This window comes from Sciurus vulgaris, assembly GCF_902686455.1.
Source record: "Sciurus vulgaris genome assembly, chromosome: 10".
Taxonomy (NCBI): domain Eukaryota; kingdom Metazoa; phylum Chordata; class Mammalia; order Rodentia; family Sciuridae; genus Sciurus; species Sciurus vulgaris.
In genome coordinates, this window is record NC_136470.1 from 111,023,767 (window position 1) to 111,036,289 (window position 12,523).

Here is a 12,523-nt window from a genome sequence, read left to right on the forward strand (position 1 = left end):
TGGGGTGAGATGAAATCTTAGGGTAGTTTTGATTTGCATTTCTCTTATTACTAAACATGGTGAACATTTTTTCATATGTTTGTTGATTGCTTGTAGATCTTCTTTGGTGAAGTGTCTGTTCATATCCTTAGCCCATTTGTTGATTGGATTATTTGTATTCTTGGTGTAGAGTTTTTTGAGTTCTTTATATATTCTGGAAATTAGCGCTCTATCTGAAGTATGAGTGGCAAAGATTTTCTCCCACTCTGTAGGCTCTTTCTTCACGTTGCTGATAGTTTCCTTTGCTGAGAGAAAGCTATTTAGTTTGAATCTGTCCCAGTTATTGATTCTTGCTTTTATTTCTTGTGCTATGGGAGTCCTGTTAAGGAAGTCTGATCCTAAGCCAAGAAGGTGAAGATTTGGACCTACTTTTTCTTCTATAAGATGCAGGGTCTCTGGTCTGATTTCAAGGTACTTGATGTTGGGGGCTGTGCCATGTTGACCACATCGGCAGCGAGGAAGTTAATTGACATAAGCACACTCAGGTGATTTGTTGTCCACGCACACAATGTATGCGCATATGCTCTCAAGCATCCTAATTGTACCTGCTAGGACATCTAGAGTCTTGCTAATCTTTGCGTAAGAGGCGTGGCCCTGCTCTCCGCCTCCTGGAGGTGATATAAGCGTAGCCAGAGAGAAAACACAGAGCTGCAGCTAGCAGGACACACGCGGCAGCAGCCAGAGGGAAAGACACACGGAAGCAGCTACACACACGCGCGCGCAGCAGCAGCGAGTAGGGGCAGTGGCGGAAGGCAGATCGCAGAACAGAGAACTGAGACGCATCACTAAGGCACCTTAGGCAGACGTACCCTTAGTTCACAGGATGCAGGACGCACCAGTGGGAAGCAGCAGAACTTAAGTGAGGCACAGCAAGTCTCTCTTCCTCTAAGCTCTAGGCAAAGCCTGTCCTTCTCTCAAAGTCTCTCTTAAGCAAAGTCTCTTTCTCTCTTATAAGCAAAGTCTCTCTCTCTCTCCTCTCAAAGCAAGTAAACCTCATTTCCTCTATCCTCAATAAACAAGCAAGAAAGCAGTGCACTAAAGAGAAAGATGGAAGTGCCTCAGTTTCCACTCCACCACCCATAAGACCCGTGTAAGTTGTTGCTGCAAGCGGTGACAAATATCCACGGATTTTGTACCGCAAAGAGCCAGCGACACTTGATCCATTGTGAATTGAGTTTTGTGCAGGGTGAGAGATAGGGGTTGAGTTTCATTCTGTTGCATATGGATTTCCAGTTTTTCCAGCACCATTTGTTGAACAGGCTGTCTTTTCTCCATTACATATTTTTGGCACCTTCATCTGGTATGAGAAAATTGTATTTATTTGGGTTTGTGTCCATGTCCTCTATTCTGTACCATTGATCTACCTGTCTATTTTGGTACCAATACCAGGCTGTTTTTGTTACTATTGCTTTGGAGTATACTTGAAGTTCTGGTATTGCGATACCCTGTTTCATTCTTCCTGCTAAGGATTGCTTTAGCTATTCTGGGTTTCTTATTCTTCCAGATGAATTTCATGATTGCTTGCTCTATTTCTGTAAGGTATGTCATTGGGATTTTAATTGGAATTGCATTGAATCTGTATAGCACTTTAGGTAGTATGGCCATTTTGACAATATTAATTCTGCCTATCCAAGAACATGGAAGATCTTTCCATCGTCTAAGGTCTTCCTCAATTTCTTTCTTCAATGTTTTGTAGTTTTCATTGTAGAGATCTTTTGCCTTTTGGTTAGATTGATTCACAAGTATTTTACTTTTTTTGAGGCTGACTGCTCCCTGCCACCAGAGCCCCCAGACCAATTGACTGCGCCCTATCACCGGGACCCCAGACTGACTGATTGCAACCGGCCTCCAGGATCCCACAACCACACCAAACACACCTGACTTCCAGGACCCCTGCCTGACCAACCGCATCCCACCTCCAGGACTTCTTGCCGACCACGGCCACACCCTGAGCTGCAGCTCCCCATTTGCCAACACATTTCGAAGCCAGAGTGGCCAACTTGGGTAATCCTGGAAGCTGTAGCTCTGATCTGTAGGTGGGGCAAAACCTATCCTGAGACGCCTGCTAGAGACCTGAAGCTCATTGTCAGGTACCTCTCATGCATCAGGCTACTGAACACTGGGAGGTTTCATTACTATATGACTGTTATACTGTAGATTTTCTTTTTTCTCCTTATTGAAAAAATTTAAGTTTTTATTTCTTTACTTTTCTTGCTCTCTTTTCCTTTTGTTTACCTCTTCCCTCAGAATCTCTTTCTCCCGTTTTTTCATGCTAACATCCAATTTCTTTTGATTACACTCTCACCCTTTCTATTATCTAGAACTTCTGTATATTCTTTTCTTATCCCATTAACAGCCACATTCTACATCCCTCTGCATCCTCTTTGTCCTCCATTTGAAACTGCAGACCTTATTGCAAATCTGTTTGTTTTACTGAAGATAATATTTGAACTCATTCTGTTTATTATGACTTTTGTTATTGTCCTCATAGGGGCTATTTGGTCTAGGATTGCCTAGTGTCTGAATTGGGCCCTGCTAATATTGATCTCCCCTTAAAGAAAGGGTTTTGAAAACACATAGAGCCACTATAAGCCTATAGGGGGAAATCTGTAATACCCCAGATCTGCACTGCTAGAGGGGAAGATACATGAACAACTGTATTCCCAGTCATTTGGCTTATTTTTGGTTTTTAAGTTGGCTTGGTTTCTCCTTTGAGTGGTTTTTATCTAAGGTAGTTCTTCCCTTTGCTGACCTCCATTATTGTTCTTCATTTCCTCCTCATGAAATATTTTGTTGAGAACATTCTGTAGCGCAGGCTTTCTATTTGTAAATTCTTTTAACTTTTGTTTATCATGGAAGGATTTTATTTCATCTTCAAATCTGAAGGTTAGTTTTGCTGGGTATAGGATTTTTGTTTGGCAACCATGTTCTTTCAGAGCTTGAAATATGTTGGTCCAGGCCCTTCTAGCTTTTAGAGTCTGGGTTGAGAAGTCAGCTGCTATTCTTATTGTTCTCTCCCTATATGTAATCTGATGCTTTTCTCTCACAGCCTTCAAAATCCTATCTTTATTTTGAATGTTGGGCATTTTCATTATAATGTGCCTTGGTGTGGATCTGTTGTGATTCTGTGCATTTGGTGTTCTGTAAGCCTCTTGTATTTGATTTTCCATTTCATTCTTCAGGTTTGGGAAATTTTCTGATATTATTTCATTGAATAGGTTGTTCATTCCTTTGGTTTGTATCTCTGTGCCTTCCTCAATCCCAATAATTCTTAAATTTTGTCTTTTCATGATGTCCCATAGTTCTTGGAGATTCTGTTCATGATTTCTTATCATGTTTTCTGTTTGGGCAACTTTATTTTCAAGATTAAATATTTTGTCTTCATTGTCTGAGGTTCTGTCTTCCAAGTGGTCTAGTCTTTTGGTGATGCTTTCCATTGAGTTTTTATTTGGTTTATCGTTTCCTTCATTTAAAGGATTTCTGGGGTTTTTTGTTTGTTTGTTTGTTTTTTAGAATCTCTATTTCTTTGTTGAAATGATCTTTTGCTTCCTGCAGGTGCTCTTTCAGCTTATTGGTATTATCATTCATTGCCTGCATTTGCTCTCTTATCTCATCCTTTGCTTTGCGAATCATTTTAATCATGTATAATCTGAAGTCCTTTTCTGACATTTCTTCTAACATACTGTCATTGGATTCTATTACTATGGAATCTAGATTTGTTTGGATCATTTTCTTCCTTCATATTGGTGGCAGGTTCAAGAAAAAACAATCAATGTGGAGCAGGGTATCATCTCAAGAGATGTTTGCTATATTTGTGTAGAGGTTCTTTTTTTATCATCTGACTGTAGCAATGGTGTACTTTCAGCAAGGAGTATTTATTTTCAATCTTGAGTATGATTCATAACAGAGAATTTGTCTACATACATATGTTTATCCAACTATCCGGTTTTCCTAATTCCACATGTTCTCTCAGTTCTCTTGTTTGTGCATCACTGATTATTTATAGGTCATATTTGTCTACTTTATGTGTTACTATCCCAACTGCAGATAAAGACTTCAGGAGACTGAGTGATGTCTATGAAACTCAATTCAAAATCTTGGGAGGGATCTGATTTGATGTCACTGGGGACAAGTATCTATTCAGTGGGAGGCAAATCTCCTGGCCAGCCCCTGCAGTGGTCACTAAACACTGTTTATATCAAGGGACTGGGTGAGTGATTTTTCTTAAAGAAAATGGAATAAATTAAGCAGGCACACAATAGGTATAGATGACTAGCTCTAACTCAATCAGTAAAACAACAGCAATATTTACAGATATTTCCATCTGTGTATCCCATGAGTACTTTGTATTTAGTTTGTCCAAAACTGAACTCATCATCTTAAAGTCAAACCTCTAATTTTTTTTTCTTTTTCAATTGAATGCATCATCATTATCTTGGGCCTTCAGAATTAAAGTATTTAATCCTATTTTGACTCATTATTGCTATTAGCCCATTGATATTTTTAGTCAGTTAATATGTAAAACCTTTTTGTATCAGTAGTGCCTCTCAATTCTGGTTGTTCCTCTATTATCCTAATTCTACCACATTGTTTCAGCCTTTCATTATCTAACCAGTATAATAGAACAGATGCAAAAGGCAAAAAAATAAATAAATAATAACATTATAACCCTCATGTCTGTCCTTTAAATTCATTCTATAAATTGACAGCAAAAAAAAAAAAAATGATTATTCTCTGAAGATCAATCTGTAACTCAGCAACCTTCAAATCATTTGGTACCTTTTGGGCTTCAAATTCTTTTTTTCTTTCTTTCTTTTTTTTTTTTTTTTTAAGGACTATGAATGGACTTTTTATTTCCCTTCTTCATACACTTTTTTTTTTCTTAAGTCGATATTTAAAATTGTACCTGAAGTATGTTCCTATCTGATTTCCTTATTTGATCATCAGTATTCTTGTTTATTTGTGAAATATGAGATCTTTAAGGGATTTTCTATTCTTGTGTTTTGGGGGTTTTGTTTGTTTGTTTTGGTATAGAAGATTGAACCCAGGGGATCTTAACCACCAAACTGCATCCCCAGTCCTTTTTGATATTTGAGGCAGAGTCTTGCTAAGTTGCCCAGGGCCTCACTGAATTGCTGAGACTGGCCTTGAACATTTGATCCTCCTGGCTCAGCCTTCCCAAGTTGCTGCAATTACAGGAATGCACTTGTAATCACCCACCTGGCCCTACTCTCATGTTTTAATCAATGCATATAAGACTTCCTGTAGATAAATAAAATGCCTTCTCTTTATTGCTCCCATGGTTTTTCTCTTCACATTTACCCTCCATAGAATGGCACACCCTGTGGACTGGCCTGAATTTTATACAAATTAGATAAATACTTCCCTTTCAAGATCCCTTTCTTTGCTGGGCATAGTGGTTCATGCAGGTAATCCCAGCAGCTCGAAAGGCTGAGGCAGGAGAATCACAACTTCAAAGCCATTCTCAGCAATTTAGCAAGACCCTGAGCAACTTAAGGAAGCACTATCTCAAAATGAAAAATAAAATAAAATAAAATAGAGTGGGGATATGGCACAGTGGTTAAGCACCTCTAGGTTAATTTCTGGTTATAAAAATACCCAAAACATCAAAAAAATTCATATTTTTGTGTTCTCTCTACCACAAAATATCAGATTTTCTTCTTCACATGACTATTTATTGTAAATTTTCTGCATCTCCTTAGTTAGACAGATCACTGTATGGGTTATGTTTTGTTTTGTTTTTTTTTCTTCATTGGAGACAATTTAATATAAAAGAAAATAATTTGCCTGAATGACTTAAGTATGGCCTTTTTTGTAGACAGAGGATTAATTGGTTCTATAAGTACAATTCTCAGGAACAATAACAAACCAAACAGGTCTTTTTCCAACTGACATCTGGCATTATTTTATGTTGCCTTATCAAGAGACCCTTTAATCCCAGGTTACAAGGAATGTTAAGGCAATGATAATTTTTAATGGAAAACGGCAAGTGTAATGTTCTACCATAGTCTCTGGGATATCTAAATATTTGGTTTCTCTCTGGAATTACCATTGAGTGTAGAAGGGATGGTGTTTGTGCCATTCACAAAGCATGTCCTAACCTGGTTAATTAGGATTGCTGATCACCTTCACCATTGAAGATTATTTCTTTTTTCTGAGATTGGTGGGGGTGGAGGTGGAGGTGGAGGTGGGTAAAGGAATGAAGGCAAACAGAACAAGTAGAGAAAGGAAGAATTTTATTGTCTCCCTAGTTCTAAAGAAATAACTCCTCTAGGAAATAGGGGATTTCCACTGTCTGGAATCCTGTGGTGCCTTGTGGTTTGAGGTTGTCTTTCCAGGAAAATACTTGAGAACTAAAGATATTCCAATCAGCATGTTAAAGAGAAATGACTTTTAGTATTACTGAAAGAGAACCAAAGAAAGGGGGGGGGGGCACAAAACACTCACCCAGGGACACAGAAGCATCATAACTGTAAGGAAACCTGCTGTATTACAAATGTGGCATCAAACTGATAAAAATGTGTGATCTTCCACTAGTCAAGGCACTTTAGTATATTGAAACTAACTCTAATGGTACATTTACAACCAGTTAAATGTCCACCTGTTTAAGTCTACAGTCATTAAGAAAACAATTCAAGAAGTTTCTCTTTGGTCTAGCACCAGCTTCACATTCCATCTTTCTGACTTCTTACCTGGCATATTATTCATTGATGGCAGGTTGGGAGAATGAGCTGGAGGGGAGTTGTCATCAGAGCTGGCCACAGTCTTGATGGCATCATGGTATAATGGGGTTGAACTGGGCATTGCAAACTTGGACATTCGAGACATCATAATTGAGAGTGGGTTCTGGGAGAGGGTTGGCTCTGGGGGCATGGTGTAAGGTGTACTAGAGGGAAGACTTCCAGGGATATTCACAGAGGCAGGCTGGCTGGCTGTAGGAGGTGGGGGGCCACCTGACTCTGCACTTCCCAGCATGGCTGGGGAGGCCATGGTGAGGGGAGCTTTATGGTTTGGAGGAATCCCAGGACTCTGAAGGAGAGGTTTGGGAGAGGAGGTCCATCCGGGTGATGGGGCAGGAAGTGATGGAGACTTGAGGTGAACCGGCGAAGCAGCAGCAGATCCCAAGACAGGGGGGGACTTAATGGAAGCAGCAGCTGGGCCCGCCAGCATGCCTGCCAGCTGTGATGGAGTCTGGGGGGACTTGAGGTTCCCCCAGGGCAAGCCCAGCATCGGGGACTGGACTTGGTGCATTGTGGGAGACTTCAGAGGGTTAATGCCTGGGGAATGCACCTGGCTGGCTGCCACAGATATATCCAACGGCTTCCGTCCTAGGCCACGCTGAACCGGAGGAGCTGTGTTGAGGCTAGTAGGGTTACTAGAAGGGTTGAGAGGTAGTGGTGGCATATGACTGAGCCGGCTGTTAGTCCTTTGGTCGGGCCCAATTGATTCTCTGAGATTCCGCAAGCCACTGTTGTTGCCTGGACCCTGAGACATGGGAAGGAATGGCCTGGGGCCCATGCCATACTCCTGCTGAGGGTGCTCACCAAATGGCAGGGGTACCATCTGCTGGGCAGGCAGCATGTCTGAACCACCTGGGCGTAATTTCATCATCTCCTCAGGGCCTGCCCCAGTCTCTCTCATCTTCTGAGGTATCATCTGAGTGTTGGATCCTATGCTGACATTGAGATTGACATCTCCCTTCATCCCACTAGGAACCATCACAAACTCAAGTTCCTGACCAGGGCCTATCTGTGGAGGCATTCCTTTTGGAAAGTCACCCCTGGAAGGACTCAGTGGGCCCTCAACTGGTATCCGAGGGAAAATGGGATTATTCCCAGGCTCCATGTGGCGCTGGGAGCCTGGGATCATCCTGTTCATCTCCATGCTGGGCCTAATACCTTCCATGGTCATCCCTGGGGGGAGACCCAGCTGTTTCTCTGCTAACTGCTGTTGAAACATTTCTTCAGATAATCCTTGGGGGTTTGGGAAGCGTTCCCCTCGGCCAGGACCGCTGAAGACACCTTGGCCAGGAGGGAAATTTCGACCATCTGGGATTTTTGGCACATCGTCTGGCCAACTGACTCCAGAAAGGCCTGGTCTAGATGCAGGGTTGGGCACATTTGGCCCTTCCATTTCAGAGTTTATCATTCCTGCAAATCCAGGGAGGCACATCTGGCTCCCTGGCATGTTGGGATGGGGAGCCATGCCCCTCGGGGGCAGAGAATGTGAAATGTTGATACCATCAGAAAATGGCTCTGCACCCCCAGGCGCCCAGCCTTCACTAGGGGTCATCTGGTATGGAGGAGGAGGCCCTCGGACCACTCCCCGTGGCCCATGCTGATGGATCATCATGTCCTGGAGGGAGCACTGTTGGACAACCACTTGTTCCTGCTTCCTCCTCTTCTCTTCGTAAAATTCCTGCTGCAGTTTCAGCCACGCTATCTGCTCAGGGGTCATGTGGTCCAGGTGGTCGGGTCCTATGGGCCCAGACTGGGAGTTCATAGAAGGTGGAACCATTTCATCTGGAGAAAAGGGTACATCTCTATGTCCTTGAGGGCCAAAGGGAGCTCCCACATCTGTCTGGGGCCCAGGTCGCTTACCTAGGCTTTGGGATTGAGCCATCATGGCCTGTTTTGGCCCTTCTGGTTTTTTCTGAGGTCCATCTAATACCCCAGGATTCTGCTGGGGTCCCCTACTTTGTCCTCCTGTGAATTCTTTCTCATCAGGGAAAAGCATACGCTGGATATCTCTGAGAGTTTGTAAGGAGCGCTCACGGTGCTCCAGCTGCTCCTGAGACAGGCCATCAGGGTTTTCTCCCAATGTGGGGGGCTCACCGCTGGACACTGATGGAGGTGTAGGGGCTTTGGGATCTGCTGAAGAGCTATTGCTCCCCTGGGAGACAGGGGTCACTGCTCGATTGTTGGGCATTGAGTTTGGCCCGGTACCGTCTGGGGGCAACGGAGTGGAGCTGGCAGGACTGCCCACAGGAGGAATCAGTTTATTTTCTAACCCAGGACTATCGTGGTCCAGGGGACACGGGGGTGCAGCGGGCTTGGGTGCTGGTGCAGGAATGGGTGGAGTTGGCTGCAGTCTGGTGTTCTGGGAAGAATTCTGGTCCTGGTTTGCTGGAGCTGGGGGTTGTTGTGGGAGAGGTTTCGGATCATTCTGAAGGGCAGATATCTGTGTATTCAGAGGGGCTGTGCTTCTCTCTGTCTTGCTGTTAGAGATGTTCTGGATGTGGAAAGAGACGATTGTTTCAACCTGGCCCTTCAATACAGCTTCTGCAGCTTTATTGGCCATCTCAGTAGAAAACACATATACCACTTTGGCTGGAGTCTTCTGAGCAGGTGTGGGCTCTGGGGCAGTAGTTTGGCCATGGGAAGGGGTGGAAGACCTGAGGGCTGTAGCAGTTGATGGGGTCATGGAGTGTGGTGTGTGCTGGGAATCCTGGGACTTTATATGATCAGCAGAATTACATTCTTTCATGTCAGAGTCATCGTTTGGAGTCCCAGGATCTCTCTGATCAAAGGAGATGGTGGAAATACTTCGATCCCTTTTCCCCTTGCCCTTGGCACCATTTCCAGCCCCATTCTTCAGCCCCATGCTCCCACCTGGGCCAGGGAGTGCTTTAGGGGTATGGCCCCCACTCTTGGAGTCACAGGCGGATGGCTGGGATTGGCTGGCTGAGCCCCCCTGTTTACCCTGATTGGAGAATTTGGAATCCAGCTGGGGGTTTCCAGATGGGGACATCACTGTAGGGGGACAGACCATCACCTCCTGCTTTGACTTAGGGCTACTCTGTGTGTTCCTCACTTTAGGGTTACTGGAATGCATTGATTGAAATCCTGAGCTTGCAGTCACAAACAGGGACGGGCTCACCGAGTTCCTCTCGGGCTGTTGCAGAAGCAGCTGCTGAGGGCAGCAGCAGTTGCCCACTGCTTGCTTGGTGTGGCCCTTAGCACTGGCCACCTATATGCCTTTTTCCTCTTTGTTTTTCTCTGCTGTGGAAGTGGGTCCTTTCCCCTTGCAGCTTCTGCATTCTCTGGGTGTGTGCCTCCTGCTGCCAAAGGAAAATCTCGCATCTCCAGGGCACTCAAAACCCCAAGGGTCACGACACTGCAGTGCTCATCCTGGAGGTGGTGAGTCCAGGAACCCCTTTCTTAAAGGTGATCTCACCTTTTAAGGTGTCCAATTTGCTCTCTTCTTCTACATCAGGACACACGAGCTTTCTATAATGATCTCTGCCACCCAAACAGAAGGGAATTTTTAAGTCAAAGTGGAAGGACACTAGCTAGTCCCACATTCAGTCCCTGGAGGCAGGAGTGGGGGAGGGGCGAGGAGGAGCGGAGCAGGGGAGGGGGCTTCGGTCCGGTCCGGGGGGGCTCTCAGCCCCGGGGGACCGGGGCCGGGGCCAGCGGCAGCGGCGGCGCAGCCCGGGCGGCGGCGCTGTCCCACTCCCGCATCCCGCAGGCACACATAGGCTCCATTGTCCGCCGGCGCCTCCCCCTTTCTGGGTTATGTTTTTATTAATGGTTTTCCTCATTCATTCTCCTCCCTCTCCATCAGAAAAAGGTAGGAATGAAGGAAGAAGGGAAGGAAGGCAGAGAGGGTGAGAATTTTTATTAAGGCCATCAAAATACTTTACATAGAGAACAAAAGTTGAAGAAAGGACTCATGAAATTGGAATGGTTTGGTGGATACAGTTTCCAGGTCAGTCCACCAATTGTTGGAACTTCGCTTTAGTCCTTTCGCATAAGATCATGTATGCAATGCACAGTAAAAATTATAATAATGTTCTCCCATTGCCTCCCAAGAAAACCTCCACTCCAGGTATAAGTAGTTTTATCTAAAATCTTAGCTGTATGGTCATCCTTTTTTCTGATTACTTCAGGCACAGGAGACTAAATGATAAAGAGCTCATAATGATAGGTGTACTCAGAAGACATGATGTGATGACTAAAGCTGCAGATGCCAAACAACCAAAGCAACAAAGTACAGACAGGGCTGACTTGGATGCAAGTTTGCATTTTTAAACAAGAAGCAATACTATGTTCATAACTAAAAAATACGTCAATAAATATGCCATAATTCACACCCTTTACTCTGGTCAAATGTTTTAGTAACTTCATCTTTTTCTATGTGCTAGGAGAGTGAAGGTAACCTAAACAACAGAAATGGAGGAAGGCAGGGGAGTAGAACGACTTCCCTTCCCCACCCAGACGACAGATAGTTTCTTCCCCCTTCTAATAGGAGCTCAATAAATTTGAATGGCTGAAAATTAACTTGGAGTTTAAATTATGTAATGTATAATCTTGCAATGGTTATCATTTTATATATCACCTAATAGGCATGAATAACAATCAGAAATTTTGCAAGAACCAGTTTTCTAACATGGTCTTCAAGAACTTTTATGATAGAGTCTCTGGCTTCCATGTTTCCTATTAGAAATACAGATGCATATGGAAAACAAAAGCTTTCGTGGAAATTTAAATGTTAGGAAAATGGTGTTAGTAGGGAAGAAAGGGGACTCATGAAACTTACTCCTTTTATAGAGAATAAAAATAATACAAATACACTTATGTAAGTTTCACTAAGTTCTTTATCCTGTTTTCCTAAGAGATGAGTGACAGCTTTCAACTTGTTCTATTCTCCTTTACATGTTGAGTCAATTATATGAAGACAGGAGATTGCATGATTTTTTTTTTTTTTTTTTTCTCTAGTCTGGTTGAGAAAATAGAACTTGCTTTGAGAAGTTCCCATAGGTTTCTTGGAGCATTGATTTGCAATGTGGAACTAATATTTAACTCTTCTACTATTTCATGCTGAGAGGAAAATGCAAAGTAAGGATGAAACCCTGTGAAGAATGGAGTAGATAGAGATGCTGTTCCAATATACCCAGTATTAAAGATATTTAATTTTGAAACATGTTCAGTTTGAAAAAATATATATGATAACACTTTGCATCCATACTACATTCTGATGGCCTATATAAAATCATATTGCTGATCTGTAAAAGAACGCTGGTTGAAAAGAACTTAGAAATATATCTTACTCAGATACCTGTAAAGTTGTCATTTTGTGAATATTAATTATTTTATGGTTTAAAAATTGTGTGTACATCATTCATTGTTAAAAGCCCTTCCCAAATCAATATTGCTTTCACTAAATGTTTTGTTTCTTATACCGACAGGGACAAAAACTTGGCACTAAGGAAACTTAATAAAGTCACTTTGTTACATCTTAATACTAGAAATTCATGTCTGCCAAGAGACAAAGTGTTCCTAAAGAAATAAATCTTCCTCGCAAACCTAGAAATTAGTTTCTGTTCAATGTTTATAAACTAAAAATCATAAGGAATAGTTAAAGTAAGTGATACAGCAGACCAGAAAGAAAAATTAAGCTGCCTACATAAAATCACTGACTAACATGTTTTGATCCAAATATTTATTTTTGGAAAACAACC

General features: G+C 42.8%; 2 protein-coding genes across 2 annotated transcripts; both read right to left on the minus strand.

Annotated features, from left to right (window-relative positions):
* Positions 1-6,375: 6,375 nt before the first annotated feature.
* LOC306637944 (B-cell CLL/lymphoma 9 protein-like) lies at positions 6,376-9,894 on the minus strand (the record flags this gene model as incomplete). Its single annotated transcript, XM_079100882.1, has 2 exons — positions 6,376-6,462; positions 6,753-9,894. The coding sequence occupies 2 exons, from the start codon at positions 9,892-9,894 to the stop codon at positions 6,437-6,439; spliced, it is 3,168 nt and encodes a 1,055-aa protein (XP_078957008.1). The 3' UTR covers positions 6,376-6,436.
* Positions 9,895-9,935: 41 nt separating this feature from the next.
* LOC306637945 (uncharacterized protein) lies at positions 9,936-10,422 on the minus strand (the record flags this gene model as incomplete). The annotated part of the gene is made up of 1 exon (XM_079100883.1): positions 9,936-10,422. The coding sequence occupies exon 1, from the start codon at positions 10,140-10,142 to the stop codon at positions 9,936-9,938; it is 207 nt and encodes a 68-aa protein (XP_078957009.1). The 5' UTR covers positions 10,143-10,422.
* Between the last annotated feature and the right edge of the window lie 2,101 nt (positions 10,423-12,523).